The sequence below is a fragment of the Oncorhynchus keta genome, chromosome 3 (assembly GCF_023373465.1).
Source record: "Oncorhynchus keta strain PuntledgeMale-10-30-2019 chromosome 3, Oket_V2, whole genome shotgun sequence".
NCBI classification, from domain to species: domain Eukaryota; kingdom Metazoa; phylum Chordata; class Actinopteri; order Salmoniformes; family Salmonidae; genus Oncorhynchus; species Oncorhynchus keta.
Genome location: NC_068423.1, coordinates 12,955,795 through 12,971,164, shown reverse-complemented (window position 1 = coordinate 12,971,164; position 15,370 = coordinate 12,955,795). Strand labels below are relative to the sequence as shown.

Below are 15,370 nucleotides of genomic sequence, written 5' to 3'. Positions count from 1 at the left end.
CTATCCACATGGGGTACTTGAGAAGAGTCATGAGACTATACTGGTAAAAAATGCACATGAGGAGGAACTTGGGGGTACTTCGGGCAGAGAAAAATTCAGTTGGTGGAACAGTAACCGAAAAAGGTTGGGAACCACTGAAATACAGCTATGGTCTCGTTGTAGGCTTAACGTTTGGTTGGTAAAACTACATTCCCCATACTGCGCTAGTGCGCAGCGTCGTGTCGTGAGCTGTCACTCGCCCGGGGAGAAATTGGTATAGCATCTCTGAGCAGTGGACTGACTTGGTGACAGGGACCATACAATGCGTTGAAAAGTATCTCACATATACCTCTTTATTAGCGATGCCTTCCTTATAGCTATGGACATTCGGATTGTTAAAGGGTGGACTGTCTCGTTATTCTCGTTGGAGACCCGGACTGTTTGTCAATGAGATATGTGGAGTCGCTCTATCCATCGGTATTAACGCAGAAAATACAAGATGAAGAAGCAATTCAATCGAATGCGACAGCTCGCCAACCAAACAGTGGGCAGGTAAGGACAAATGTATTGAGAAACCCATTCAGTTCTGCAATCTTGTAAGGACTTCGATGTGGCAGAATAGGCTGCCATTATGCTCCATCCGACATTTCGGTCGAAAATGATTGAATTAATCTTATGTGAAGTTACAGCTTTCATATGGCAGATGATCTGTATGCAATATGTTTTAGTTTTTCTTTATGCCTAATATGACCGTAATTTATGTAGCCTAACAGTGGTAGCGCGCGCACAATCGGGGAGGGTGAGAAATAATAATGTGACTGCTTGGGTACCATCACCATTCCAAGCTGATGCTGCACTCTTGGACATCGCAAATTATTATATGCTTTACTGTGATTAAATAGCATAGGCCTGGTGCATAGCCTATGCAATTTAAAGGTCCAATCCAGACAAATCTCATGTTGGCTAGCCTATTCGCCAATCAAAGGGAGAGTCTTGATGCAAAAAAACAATGTTGCACCGCTACTCCTGGGTAATAAACCCATTTATTCACTACATTAAAGAGTATTATCCACCATATTAAGATAAAATACGTCAAAATTGCATTGCATTAGGAAATCATGAAGCCCACAGTCACAGTACACTCCAGTGGCGTCATTAGGCCTGGGCTTCCAGGACTGCAGCCCCGAATGTTTTTGGTCCAGCCCTGAACCTTTTGATGGTCTTTTGATGCAGGGGCTGGAGCCAAAGTTATTTTCCAATCTTTCATCCTGAACAGAAGCAATATATATATATATTTTCCACTGTTCTGACCAGCAAAATAAAGTTCTGAACTGGTTTAAACCAAAAAAAATACTGTTTTATATCGTTCATTTCCGTTCCTTTTTAAACCTCTGAAATACACTTTTTCTCTTTTTACATTACCTCAACATTACATTATTTCACTAGTCAGTGCGAGTAGAGCAGATTGCTGTGGAGTGATTAAGTGATTTCTAAAACCCTAAACAGCAAGCAATGCAGGTGTAGAAGCACGGTGGCTCGGAAAAACTCCCTAGAAAGGCCAAAACCTAGGAAGAAACCTAGAGAGGAACCAGGCTATGTGGGGTGGCCAGTCCTCTTCTGGCTGTGCCGGGTGGAGATTATAACAGAACATGGCCAAGATGTTAAAATGTTCATAAATGACCAGCATGGTCCAATAATAATAAGGCAGAACAGTTGAAACTGGAGCAGCAGCACGGCCAGGTGGACTGGGGACAGCAAGGAGTCATCATGTCAGGTAGTCCTGAGGCATGGTCCTAGGGCTCAGGTCCTCCGAGAGAGAGAAAGAGAGAATTAGAGAGAAAATATTTTGTATTTTGGTTTGATTTTGGTTTAATGATAATGAAAGACAAACACACATACCAGTCAGAGTGTAGGGTGCTAGATGCAACTGGCATTTTGAGGAGAGAGGATGGAGGAAGCTTGCCTTGAAGTGCTCAGCATCTTGTTATGATATTCATTATCTGAATTAGTCCCACAGAATTATACCTACAGAGGAGTGGCTTCTATGGAGGAACTTTGAATGTCTTTGAACTTCCGAGTTGGTTTAACGTTGGACCAGAGCAAACGTTAGCTAGCTAGCTTGTGTGTGCAGAGCACCACCAGAAAAAAATCTGAGTGACAGAGTGAGGGCTTTGCATAGGCGCTTTGTTGCAATTTTTGTGGGACTGGAAAAAAATGTCCGTAATGTAAAATAACGTTATTAACCGGTTCCCATGCTTTTATATGGTTTTGTTCCAGAACAGTATATATCACTTTCATTTTCGGTTCGGGTCCTGTTCCTCAAATAATTTAGTTATATTCTGGTTTTCGGTTCTGTTCCCTTAACCGGTTCCAAACCTTGATTGCAGGCTCTATGTCTGATATGAGTTCCCATAACAGTGCATCACTTACACACTAGACATTATGCCATAATTCACCATTCATCTACTGAAAACCTTGTCTTTAGCCCAAACCATTGAAAAGATATGATCCATTTTACCAGAGCTACTAGGGGGGGTTTTCTAACGCAAATTTGCAGGAACCATTTGATAAACAAACCATGTCCTGGGCCCTTTTAAAACTAGGCTACTCATGGACTGCTAATGAACTTATTTGTTCAATAACAAATATGTTTGTTCCGTCGTGTTACCTTATTAGCTAACAACCTGGTAACTGGACAGCTAACAACCTGGTAACATTTCCTCTCCACAGGGAGTGGAACAAAAATAAATACACGTCATTTGCGTAGTGTGTCCCGGGTAGATTTAGGCTATACCATGTTGTCTTCAGGATATTTTCTGTTTTTATGTTAAGTCAGTGGAACCATTTCTATTTCTTATGATGGGCTATCATATAATAGGATCATTTGTATGCTTATCAGAATTGACAGGAGGCTACTGTTATTCCTCATACTTCTTTTATTATTCCACTTCTTCCTAATATTTCAGGTGTAACTGCTTATCTGGTGTTTGGTATTTTATTAGGGTCCCCATTAGCTGTGGCAAAAGCAGCAGCTACTCTTCCTGGGGTCCAACACAAAACAGGAAACATGACGTAATACAGAACATGAATAAAAAAGAACAGCTCAAGGACAGAACGACATCAAATGTAAACATCACACATAGCCTACATATCAGTACATACACACATAATAACTGGGTCAAACAGGGGAGAAGCGTTGTGCCTTGAGGTGTTTCTTTATCTATTTTTATTTTTTTTAAACAGGTTTGTAGTTCACTTGAGCAATCTGAGATAGAAGGGAGTTCCCTGCAAACATGGCTCTATATAATACTTTATGTTTTCTTGAATTTGTTCTGGATTTGGGGACTGTGTAAAGACCCCTGGCTGCATGTCTGGTGGGGTAAGTGTGTGTGTCAGAGCTGTGTGTAAGTTTACTATGCCATGTACATGTTGATTTTAAGTAATAAAAACGAGAATAGGCTATATTGAAATGCCTGTTCCCTAAATGATTTTGTCATTTTAGTAGTGTGCACAATCCTCTGGTCAGAGATGGCAAAGGGACTCTCAATAGCTCATAAATGCAAAAGATCATGCCTACTGTATGTATTGTAAGATGACAAGTGTCTACAACTAGTCAGCCTCAACCACCTTTAGATTTGTCTTGAAGGTTTTGTGACTTGTAGAAATGAATTATTATACCATCAACACAAAAACATCCCCCTCTGCAGGGCTTTCTTCATCCCCCTCTGCAGGGCTTTCTTCAAGCCCTATTTTAAAGGGATGGTTCCTCTACATATTAATTATTATTTTATGTATTTTTTTTTGTGATACAATCTTTACATATTCATCTCAAAGTGTACCAGATTGATGCATTTAGCTGTTGAAATTCAAATGTTCTTCTTCCGGGGGAGGATACCCCGGGACCCCCCTATTAGGGTTCCACTTCTGGATTTTGGCTAAGCCCCTGATGGCCTCAAATCCTAGAAACGCCCTTGGTACACTCTTAGAAGAAAAGGTACTATCTAGAACCTAAACAGGTTCATCATCTGTCCCCGTAGAACCCTTTGAAGAACCCTTTTGGGTTCAACAAAGAACCCTTTCCACAGAGGGTTCTACATGGAACCCATAAGGGTTCAACCTGAAACCAAAAAGTGTTCTACCAGGAACCAAAAAGTGTTCTCTTATGGGTCAGCTGAAGAACCCCTTTGCAACCCTTTTTTCTAAGAGTGTAGACACAGGTTTGATGCCCTGTTCTATATTTGCATGTACTCTATGGACAGAAGGCCTGCATATCATATAGTCTGAACTGGTGTTCTCTCCTAATTTGAATGTTTATGGGCTCCCGAGTGGCGCAGCGGCCTAAGACATTGCATCTCAGCGCTAGAGGCGTCACTACAGACCCTAGTTCGGTCCCAGGCTGTATCACAACCGGCCGTGATTGAGAGTCTCATAGGGTGGTGCACAATTGGCCCAGTGTGGTTCGGGTTAGGGGAGGGTTTGGACAGGGTAGGCCGTCATTGTAAAATAAGAATTTGTTCTTAACTGACTTGCCTAGTTAAATAAAGGTTAAATAAATACAAAAAATCAGTGAAATACAAAATCTGTGTCTCAGATACTATGGCAACAGCAGAGCCAAGAGCACTAGTGGTTTTTATGTCAGTGGGGTGAAGGCCACGCATATACTCTGGGGCCAAATTGAACTGTGACAGGGATACAGTAGGAGAGAACGGGAGACCAGAAAAGAGGTGAGATTTTAGCTCCATTCCCTCAGTAATCTGGTTTTATATTTTTTTCTCTTTCTTTTATTTGTACCACTCAACCTCATACGGTAACTAAAAGTCAAACTCATGTCAACAGTGTGTCTTTGTCGCTTGACTGAAAAGCTTTTTTCTGTCACTGTTGCATAACCCAATGCAGAATCAATGTTGTGTTTGTTTAAACTCAACTCCTTATTCTTCAGGTAATGAAAATTGGCAAACAGAACCTGCAAGTCAGATTAAACACAATGGCGATGATTTATGCGCCACAACCAGATTAACCTGTTTCAGTTCCCAGGTTCATCTCAATTTGACTCCGATACATCCTTGCGGGGGTTTAAGTATGTTTACAACCAGTTTGTTTTTCATGCCTGGGTCTGACATGATGTTAACGGATGACGCTGGCACACACCTACAGGATTTTCTATGTCACACCGTCCATATAGCCTCGCCTGCTGACTTTCCCTTCGCTGAGTCAGTCAGTCGGACAATGATATAGGTGTCCATCAATGCAAAAGGTATTACCTCTCAACAGAGTGGACTTGGCAGGCAGAGGTAATAGGAAACTGTGATGAAAGCAGTTTAATGGCTGGTTATAAGTCATTACTGGAACTCAGGAGGGGTATTGGATCATATCCTCCAACCAGTATCATCAGGGCATTTAGAAAGGATGAGTCACTATTTAAAGCCTTGGGAGGATTCCCTTTTGACCATGGAATGCAATCCGGAGCTAGATTAGATTTGTCTTGCTGCTAGACAGAAGAGTCTTATGTGTGCCTCACGAGAAGCAGAGGAAGTGTTGCTATCTCATTTAGTATCTTCGTAAGAGATTCAAAGTGTGCATGCTGTACCCCTGCCCTGTGGGTACAGCCAGGTGGGGTGTGTTTATAGCACTGCACGCTTGTGATGGCATCAACGTGTTGTCCGAGCCAGCTGTGTGTGTCTGGGAATGCGTGTGTGTGTGTGTGTGTGCGCATGTGTGTGCATGCATGCATGCACAAGGGTGTGTGTATGTGTGCATGCATGCAGAAGTGTATATGTGTGTGTTTGTGTGTTTCCCTGTCTTCCTAGTGAGCTGGCACTGCTGCATGGAGCACTAGCTCACTGGGGCGTAACACCCCAGTAATGAGTTATAACCTGTATCCTAAGAAGTGGAACAGCAGGGGCAATTAGTCATATTTAGAGGGCAGCGGCTCCAGCATGGCTCCTGACTGCTGGGGATCCATGTACGTAAATGGGGATGTCTCTGTGACCTTGGCAGCCGCCGGCACTATACTTGGCTTTCACTTCCTGACTCAGTAGGCTATAGGTAGAACATGTGCTAAAGCAAAGGCCTTTTCAATGATATGTTGTTCTATTTTAGCATGGTGAACATGATAGAAAGGTTTCACCCAGTAACGAGGATTTGCAAACCCTGAACCTCCATTATTAGTCCTGTGTAAGGGTGTGTTATAGAAATGTGTGTCTGTGTGAAAATGTGTGATGGTCTGTCTTGGCTGTGGTGAGGGAGGCAAAGTCATGAAGAGGAGTGTTTTTATCCATCTGGCTGGATCACTATTCTGCTGTTGATTTTGAGCTATCTTCTCAGTCACGGTTTTTGTGTTGATTGGACTTTCTGTGAGAGGTGAGGTCGTGAATAGGGGAAACTGTTATGTTAGCTGGAAGTAGAGGAAAGCTATCTCTTTAGGAAAGGATGATTTCATCTCGAAAACAGGGATTTTTCTTATTTTGCGTCAGTCAAACTGCTGGGTCAGCAAAGGAAGTGAAAGGATGTGGGGACTGAACGTTTTTTTCGGAAATGTTTTCCAGTGAATGGGGATTTGAGAAAATGCATTCCTTATCCTCAGAAACAGTCTGGGACATTGTTTATTTTTTTGTTACTTTATGATTTGTTTAGACTGTCAGACCCTGGAACATTATTTGCCTCCATAAATTTATGGCCTTACCATTACTGACTGACGGTCATTCTGCCCTGCTATGACTGATGATTAAAGACATTGCATGTTTTTCTCAGGGAAAAAGCCAGGCAGGCTACTAATGTCTTCAATTTCGTAGTATCCATGTTATGCTTTCACTATTTCCCTGTCAAAACTAAGGCAGGGTATGATGTATAGCCGTGTCTGGACTATTTGATTGATGGACGGGGTCGTTCAATGACTAACAACAAACTATACTTGGCTTGTCTCTGGGCCTTGGTCCTGGAAGTTTGAGTGCCACACTGGAGATGGTGAACCCTGTTCAATTCCTTGTGTGAAGATAGGTGACATTACATACCTTGTGGCAGCATGCAGAGTCAGTGACACACATGACAGGGAAGAGAATGATGGGACATGGCTTCCAAACATTGCATGTGGAATCCCCAAGTTGTCTGAGGTCTCATTGAAGACAGATCCAGAGTTTCTCCCTCGAGCTGCTGTACTCACAGTAAGCCTATGTCTCTATGACCTATTTCTCTGAACATTTACTATCAAACCAGTTCATTTCTTACCAGGGGCAACGGTTGTGGTTCATCTCAGAGCTGAGTTTTTCCTCAATGTTGAATCAGCGTTTCCTACATGCTGACACAAGGGCTGGCGTGTAGCACTTGACTGTGTCTGTCAACAGTATAGAATTCCCCAGGGATTCTAAATCCAGTCTGGAATCCCCTGTCAATCCCTGACCTCATATACATCTGCATGGATGTCCCCATGGCCGGCACTTCCGTGTCCTTGTATACAAATGAGAGGCATTGTTTTCTTGACCGCCAACCCTCACAACCATTAGCTTCGTCTTGGATTGAAGACCACCGCCACCCAACTGCTGGGTCTTAATGAGAGTATCGTTCTACATGTTTCGGATGAGGAGAAATTACTCCATAGGTGTGATCCTGGTCTGTTTTTTCATCCTCCCTGATTGCTGGACCCTTCAGTTCAAAGACAATGAAACACATTTGTCAAACATTGTACGCGTAGTGGACTTGATTCTACAGTGCAGTGTATTTTCAGATTCTGCATCTAACCCTAGGAAACTCTTTTCCACCTTCTTCACTTTGAAAAGAGGTTTGACGACATCCGCTCCCCATTCACTCAGCCTATTGAGTCCTCTGGTCCCACTCACACAGAACTACCCTACCTCTTGATCTGTTTCTCCCACCTCTCTCCAGATGAAATCCTGCGACTAGTCCTCTGATCGCCCGACTACCTGCCCGCTCGACCACATCCCCTCCTCCATTCTCCAGACCATCTCTGGAGACCTTCTCCCATTCCTCACTTCCATCATCAACTCATCCCTGACCACTGGCTGTGTCCCCTCTGACTTCAAAATGGCCAGAGTCGCTCCCCTCCTCATGAAACCAACACTTGACTCATCTGACGTCAAAAACTATAGACCTGTAATCCCTTCTTTCTTTTCTTTCCAAAACACTTGAGCGTGTTGTCTCTGATCAACACTCTCGTTACCTCTCTCAGAACAGTCTTCTTGACCCTATCCAGTCAGGCTTCAATACAGGTCACTCACGTGTGTTAAGATTTTGATTGTATGACTTAATTTGCCCTTTTTATATTTTAAAAAAGGCTTCAAGACGGATCACTCTGTGTCACGGAGTGCTGTTATTGTGAAGTGAAAATGTTAAGGAGCAACAATGGCTGAGCTGCGAAGTGGTAGGCCACACAAGCTCACAGGATGGAACCGCCGAGTGCTTAAGCATGTAGCGCGTAAAAATCGTCTGTCCTCGGTTACAAAACTCACTACTGAGTTCCAAACTGCCTCTGGAAGTAATGTCAGCACAATAACTCTTCATCAGGAGCTTCATGAAATGGGTTTCCATGGCCGAGTAGCCGCACACAAGCGTAAGATCACCATGCGCAATGCCAAGCGTCAGCTGGAGTGGTGTAAAGCTCACCGTCATTGGACTCTGGAGCAGTGGAAACGCGTTCTCTGGAGTGATGAATCACGTTTTACCATCTGGCAGTCCGACGGACTAATCTGGGTGAATGCTACCTGCCTGAATGCACAGTGCAAAGTTTGGTGGTGGAGGAATAATGGTCTGGAACTGTTTTTCATGGTTCGGGCTAGGCCCCTTAGTTCCAGTGAAGGGAAATCTTAACGCTACAGCATACAATAACATTCTAGACGATTCTGTGCTTCCAACTTTATGGCAACAGCTTGGGGAAGGCCTTTTCCTGTTTCTGCATGACAATGCCAGCGTGCACAAAGCGAGGTCCATACAGAAATGGTTTGTCGAGATCGGTGTGGAAGAACTTGACTGGCCTGCATAAAGTCCTGACCTCAACCCATCGAACACCTTTGGGATGAATTTGAACGCAGACTGTGAGCCAGGCCTAATCGCTTAACATCAGTGCCCGACCTCACTAATGCTCTTGTGGCTGAATGGAAGCAAGTCCCCGCAGCAATGTTCCAACATCTCGTGGAAAGCCTTCGCAGAAGAGTGGAGGCTGTCAGAGTAGGGATGCCTGGAGGCTGTTTTAGCACTAACTGTAAGTTGCTCTGGATAAGAGAGTCTGCTAAGTGACAAAAATATAAATGTAAATATGTATGGTAATTTTCACAACTGGGCTTATGAATTGATTGTCCTTTACTTGGAACATAATCAGTATTGTGTCTCAGCTGCCTAATACAATGAGATTTTTTTTTTGTACAAGTCAAAATAAATCATGTAGGTTTGACCGTAATTTGCACTCTACAATATTGTGTTAGCCCTTTGAGCTAAAGTCGAGGCATTATCTCGGGGAAGCTAACGCAACTCTTAAGGTCTAAAACCAGATGAATTGAGTGCTGTATTGCTACAGGGGATTCAGTAGTGGACCAGTTAATGGGAGCTGACAGGTGTGACATTACCTTTATAGTGTGAAGTGTTGCACCTCACCGAGGTGTTGAGAGGCTTTGAGGCACAGGGGGTGAGAACAACCAACACCATCACCTTCTTCACACTCGATGAATGTGTGTGTGTTTGTTAATCATGGCGATAGTGTAGTAATAATGACAGATTCCTGCAAGCAATTAGGGCTGGGCGCTATCTCTGGGCTACACTGTAATTAGAAGAAAATGAAAGGCGCTAGGAAGCTGCCAGAGGGGGCTGGGAAGAGCTGAACACACACACACCCACACACCGCATCTCTCCCCCAATAGCATACACACACACGTTCCATCTCTTTTCTCCCTATGCATCTCTCTCTACTTGCTCCACTCATCCATTTACCTTTCCATTTTTTCTCTTCCTCATTCCCTCCACTTTGTCATGTCACTCTGGCATCACTCCTCTTTCCCTGCAGTCTATCCTTCTGTGGAGGGGGGCTCTCCAGATATGGTGGTGCAGATGTGCCTCTGAGAGATGAAACAATCTTGTTTTCTGTGCGTGCCACTGATCATGATCAAACAGGACCTTCTGAATGAATTGGAAGTGGCCCAGTAGTTAGGGGTAGGACCCTGATTCTTTTTCCTGGTCAGGAAATGCTCAGGGCCCTAACAGTACCTATAGGCCTCTACTGAAATATCATTGGTTTTAGAGGTTTAGATGTTTTAGATTTTAGAGTCTCAGTCAAAAGTCATCTGACTGAGACAGATAGATTGTGAGGGCTTCTCAGAATGTTCCTGTGGGACATCATCCGCCCTCTTCTCTCTTTAACCTTGGGAGAATCTCAGTCAGAGACATTGCTGTCTGCAGACAAGTGTTGCTGCAGCCACTGGAGTGTGAGTTGGATCCCCTTAGGACCATGCAGACCATGCAGACGCCACACCCAACCGTTCTCCGCTCTACCCGATGACAGCATCTTCTAGATCAGAGGATAAGAGGTGGACTGGAGGAAGCCTCCTGTCTGGACAGTGTTTTTCTCCTAGCGGTTTGGCCTGCGTTTATCCACGATGACAGAAACATTAGCTCCTAAATGGCAGCCTTTTTGGTCATTTTTTATTTTATTTTATTTTTTATTTCACCTTTATTTAACCAGGTAGGCTAGTTGAGAACAAGTTCTCATTTGCAACTGTGACCTGGCCAAGATAAAGCAAAGCAGTGTGAACAGACAACACAGAGTTACACATGGAGTAAACAATTAACAAGTCAATAACACAGTAGAAAAAAAGGGGAGTCTATTTACAATGTGTGCAAAAGGCATGAGGAGGTAGGCAAATAATTACAATATTGCAGATTAACACTGGAGTGATAAATGATCATGTACAGGTGTTGGTGTGCAAAAGAGCAGAAAAGTAAATAAATAAAAACTGTGGGGATGAGGTAGGTGAAAATGGGTGGGCTATTTACCAATAGGTTATGTACAGCTGCAGCGATCGGTTAGCTGCTCAGATAGCTGATGTTTGAAGTTGGTGAGGGAGATAAAAGTCTCCAACTTCAGCGATTTTTGCAATTCATTCCAGTCACAGGCAGCAGAGTACTGGAACAAAAGGCGGCCGAATGAGGTGTTGGCTTTAGGGATGATCAGTGAGATACACCTGCTGGAGCGCGTGCTACGGATGGGTGTAGCCATCGTGACCAGTGAACTGAGATAAGGCGGAGCTTTACCTAGCATGGCCTTGTAGATGACCTGGAGCCAGTGGGTCTGGCGACGAATATGTAGCGAGGGCCAGCCGACTAGAGCATACAAGTCGCAGTGGTGTGTAGTATAAGGTGCTTTAGTGACAAAACGGATGGCACTGTGATAAACTGCATCCAGTTTGCTGAGTAGAGTGTTGGAAGCAATTTTGTAGATGACATCGCCGAAGTCGAGGATCGGTAGGATAGTCAGTTTTACTAGGGTAAGCTTGGCAGCGTGAGTGAAGGAGGCTTTGTTGCGGAATAGAAAGCAGACTCTTGATTTGATTTTCGATTGGAGATGTTTGATATGGGTCTGGAAGGAGAGTTTGCCGTCTAGCCAGACACCTAGGTACTTATAGTTGTCCACATATTCAAGGTCGGAACCATCCAGTGTGGTGATGCTAGTCGGGCATGCGGGTGCAGGCAGCGATCGGTTGAAAAGCATGCACTTGGTTTTACTAGCGTTTAAGAGCAGTTGGAGGCCACGGAAGGAGTGTTGTATGGCATTGAAGCTTGTTTGGAGGTTAGATAGCACAGTGTCCAATGACGGGCCGAAAGTATATAGAATGGTGTCGTCTGCGTAGAGGTGGATCAGGGAATCGCCCGCAGCAAGACCAACATCATTGATATATACAGAGAAAAGAGTCGGCCCGAGAATTGAACCCTGTGGCACCCCCATAGAGACTTCCAGAGGACCGGACAGCATGCCCTCCGATTTGACACACTGAACTCTGTCTGCAAAGTAATTGGTGAACCAGGCAAGGCAGTCATCCGAAAAACCGAGGCTACTGAGTCTGCCGATAAGAATCTGGTGATTGACAGAGTCGAAAGCCTTGGCAAGGTCGATGAAGACGGCTGCACAGTACTGTCTTTTATCGATGGCGGTTATGATGTCGTTTAGTACCTTGAGTGTGGCTGAGGTGCACCCGTGACCGGCTCGGAAACCAGATTGCATAGCGGAGAAGGTACGGTGGGATTCGAGATGGTCAGTGACCTGTTTGTTGACTTGGCTTTCAAAGACCTTAGATAGGCAGGGCAGAATGGATATAGGTCTGTAACAGTTTGGGTCCAGGGTGTCTCCCCCTTTGAAGAGGGGGATGACTGCAGCAGCTTTCCAATCCTTGGGGATCTCAGACGATATGAAAGAGCGGTTGAACAGGCTGGTAATAGGGGTTGCGACAATGGCGGCGGATAGTTTCAGAAATAGAGGGTCCAGATTGTCAAGCGCAGCTGATTTATACGGGTCCAGGTTTTGCAGCTCTTTCAGAACATCTGTTATCTGGATTTGGGTAAAGGAGAAACTGGAGAGGCTTGGGCGAGGAGCTGCGGGGGGGCAGGAGCTGTTGGCCGAGGTAGGAGTAGCCAGGCGGAACGCATGGCCAGCCGTTGAGAAATGCTTGTTGAAGTTTTCGATAATCATGGATTTGTCGGTGGTGACCGTGTTCCCTAGCCTCAGTGCAGTGGGCAGCTGGGAGGAGGTGCTCTTGTTCTCCATGGACTTCACAGTTTAGGTCACCTAACAGAACAAACTCAGAAGCTAGATGGGGGGCAATCAATTCACAAATGGTGTCCAGGGCACAGCTGGGAGCTGAGGGGGGTCGGTAAGCAGGCGGCAACAGTGAGAGACTTGTTTCTGGAGAGAGTAATTTTCAGAATTAGTAGTTCGAACTGTTTGGGTATGGACCTGGAAAGTATGACATTACTTTGCAGGCTATCTCTGCAGTAGACTGCAACTCCTCCCCCTTTGGCAGTTCTATCTTGACGGAAGATGTTATAGTTGGGTATGGAAATCTCTGAATTTTTGGTGGCCTTCCTGAGCCAGGATTCAGACACGGCAAGGACATCAGGGTTAGCAGAGTGTGCTAAAGCAGTGAGTAAAACAAACTTAGGGAGGAGGCTTCTGATGTTGACATGCATGAAACCAAGGCTTTTTACGATCACAGAAGTCAACAAATGAGGGTGCCTGGGGACATGCAGGGCCTGGGCTTACCTCCACATCACCCGCGGAACAGAGAAGGAGTAGTATGAGGGTGCGGCTAAAGGCTATCAAAACTGGTCGCCTAGAGCGTTGGGGACAGAGAATAAGACGAGCAGGTTTCTGGGCATGGTAGAATATATTCAGGGCATAATGCGCAGACAGGGGTATGGTGGGGTGCGGGTACGGCGGAGGTAAGCCCAGGCACTGGGTGATGATGAGAGAGGTTTTATCTCTGGACATGCTGGTTGTAATGGGTGAGGTCACCGCATATGTGGGAGGTGGGACAAAGGAGGTATCAGGGGTATGAGGAGTGGGACTAGGGGCTCCATTGTGAACTAAAACAATGACAACTAACCTGAGCAACAGTATACAAGGCATATTGACATTTGAGAGAGACATACAGCGAGGCATGCAGTAATCACAGGTGTTGAATTGGGAAAGCTAGCGAAAACAGTGGGTGAGACAACAGCTAATCAGCTAGCATAACAACAGCAGGTAAAATGGCATTGACAAGGCAACGGGGCCGACAGATAAAACAAACAAGCAGAATGGAGTACCGTGATTAATGGACAGTCCAGCGTGCATCAGCTATGTAGCCAAGTGATCAGAGTCCAGGGGCAGCGGTGGATGGGGCAGGGGGGCTGGACTGGCGAGTGTTATCCAGGTAAAAAAAAAAACTAACAATGACTAAATAGCTTGTAGCTAGTTAGCTGGTTAGCTTCTGGAGGTTCTTGAGTGTGTTCTAAAAATTAAAAATAATAGCGATTCCGTATCACATTGGGTGAGGCAGGTTTCCGGAAGTTATAAACTAATTTAAAAAATCGGGAAGAGATAGAAAGTACATATGGGCCACTGCGATGCAAACGGTTAGCAGGCCTGTGCTAACAAGCTAACAGATTAGCAGGCCGGGGTAAACAAGGTAGTAGTTAGCGGACCTGGGCTAAACAAGCTAGCAGTTAGCATGCCGAATTAGCAAGCAAGGAGATAGCGAGGGCTAGAGAGTTAGCCTTTGGAGGACGTCGCGATGGGGTGAGTCTGTTTATTCCTCTTCATGCAGTGACATCGATAGACCGGTCGTGGATCCGGGTATAGAAGCCCAGGAGTATGCTAGGAACACAGGAGCTCTGGCCGGGCTAGCTTCAAGCTACGTGGGTGGAAACGCTAGCCAGGAGTAATCAACCAGGGTTGCGGTTTAGCTCGATAGCTAGTTGTGAAGATCCAGCTGAAAAAAAAATTCCGTTTGCGGAGGGAATCCGGGGATAAAAAGATAAATAGGTCCGTTATGCTCTGGTTAGCGTCGCGTTGTTCGAACTGGCGAGAGCTTTCCGAGCTAAAGGTTAGCTGATGACCGCTAGCATAGCTGGTGGTTTGCTGGCTAGCTTCAGTTGAGGGGTTCCGGTTCTGAAGTAAATATAAATACTTTAGGAAAAGTAGCTACATTGGGTGAGGCGGATTGCAGGAGAGTATTTGGAAGCTTAGGTTTAGCAAAATGTTTTTAAAGATATGCGAAGAAAAATATCTAAAACGAAAAAGAGACTATATTTACAGATATTTACAGAGAGACGATACCACAGGACAACTTACTGCTACGCCATCTTGGATTCAGTTTTGGCTCGTACTTTGATCAGATTCCATGTCTCTCGCAGTCAAGGGGCAAGGAAAGTGAGCGTTTATCAGAACGATGCAGCTGTGTAGCTGTGGGGCGGCAGGGTAGCCTAGTGGTTAGAGTGTTGTACTAGTAACCGAAAGGTTGCAAGTTCAAATCCCCGAGCTGACAAGGTACAAATCTGTCGTTCTGCCCCTGAACAGGCAGTTAACCCACTGTTCCTAGGCCGTCATTGAAAATAAGAATTTGTTCTTAACTGACTTCCCTAGTTAAATAAAGGTTAAAAAAATATATATATATCCTCAAAGAGTTGTCCAGAGGGAGGGGAGGCAGGGAGGGGAAGGAACCAATGATGTCGAGTGAGTCAGAGAGGGGGCCAATGGGAATTACAGCATTGTATATTCTTCCATCACCGGGGCAACCCAGGTCATTAAGAGCCAGGTGTTCCCTACTCTGGCAATGCCCATGAGTGGCATCACAACCCGCCACACCTTTCCTGCATGCCCGCCTCACGCCATGCCAAACTCTGTGATTGAATTTCAACA

General features: G+C 45.0%; 1 protein-coding gene across 3 annotated transcripts in view; it reads left to right on the top strand.

Annotated features, from left to right (window-relative positions):
* Window positions 1–229: 229 nt before the first annotated feature.
* LOC118363339 (rho GTPase-activating protein 44-like) overlaps window positions 230–15,370 on the top strand; it is a 79,645-nt gene continuing 64,504 nt past the window's right edge. For 2 of the 3 annotated variants that reach the window (XM_052490001.1, XM_052490009.1), the window contains exon 1: window positions 230–531. In XM_052490001.1, the coding sequence (XP_052345961.1) occupies window positions 479–531 (53 nt within the window). In that variant the 5' untranslated portion in view covers window positions 230–478. The remainder of the gene's footprint in view (window positions 532–15,370) is intronic. The other variant, XM_052490018.1, reaches the window with a different exon arrangement.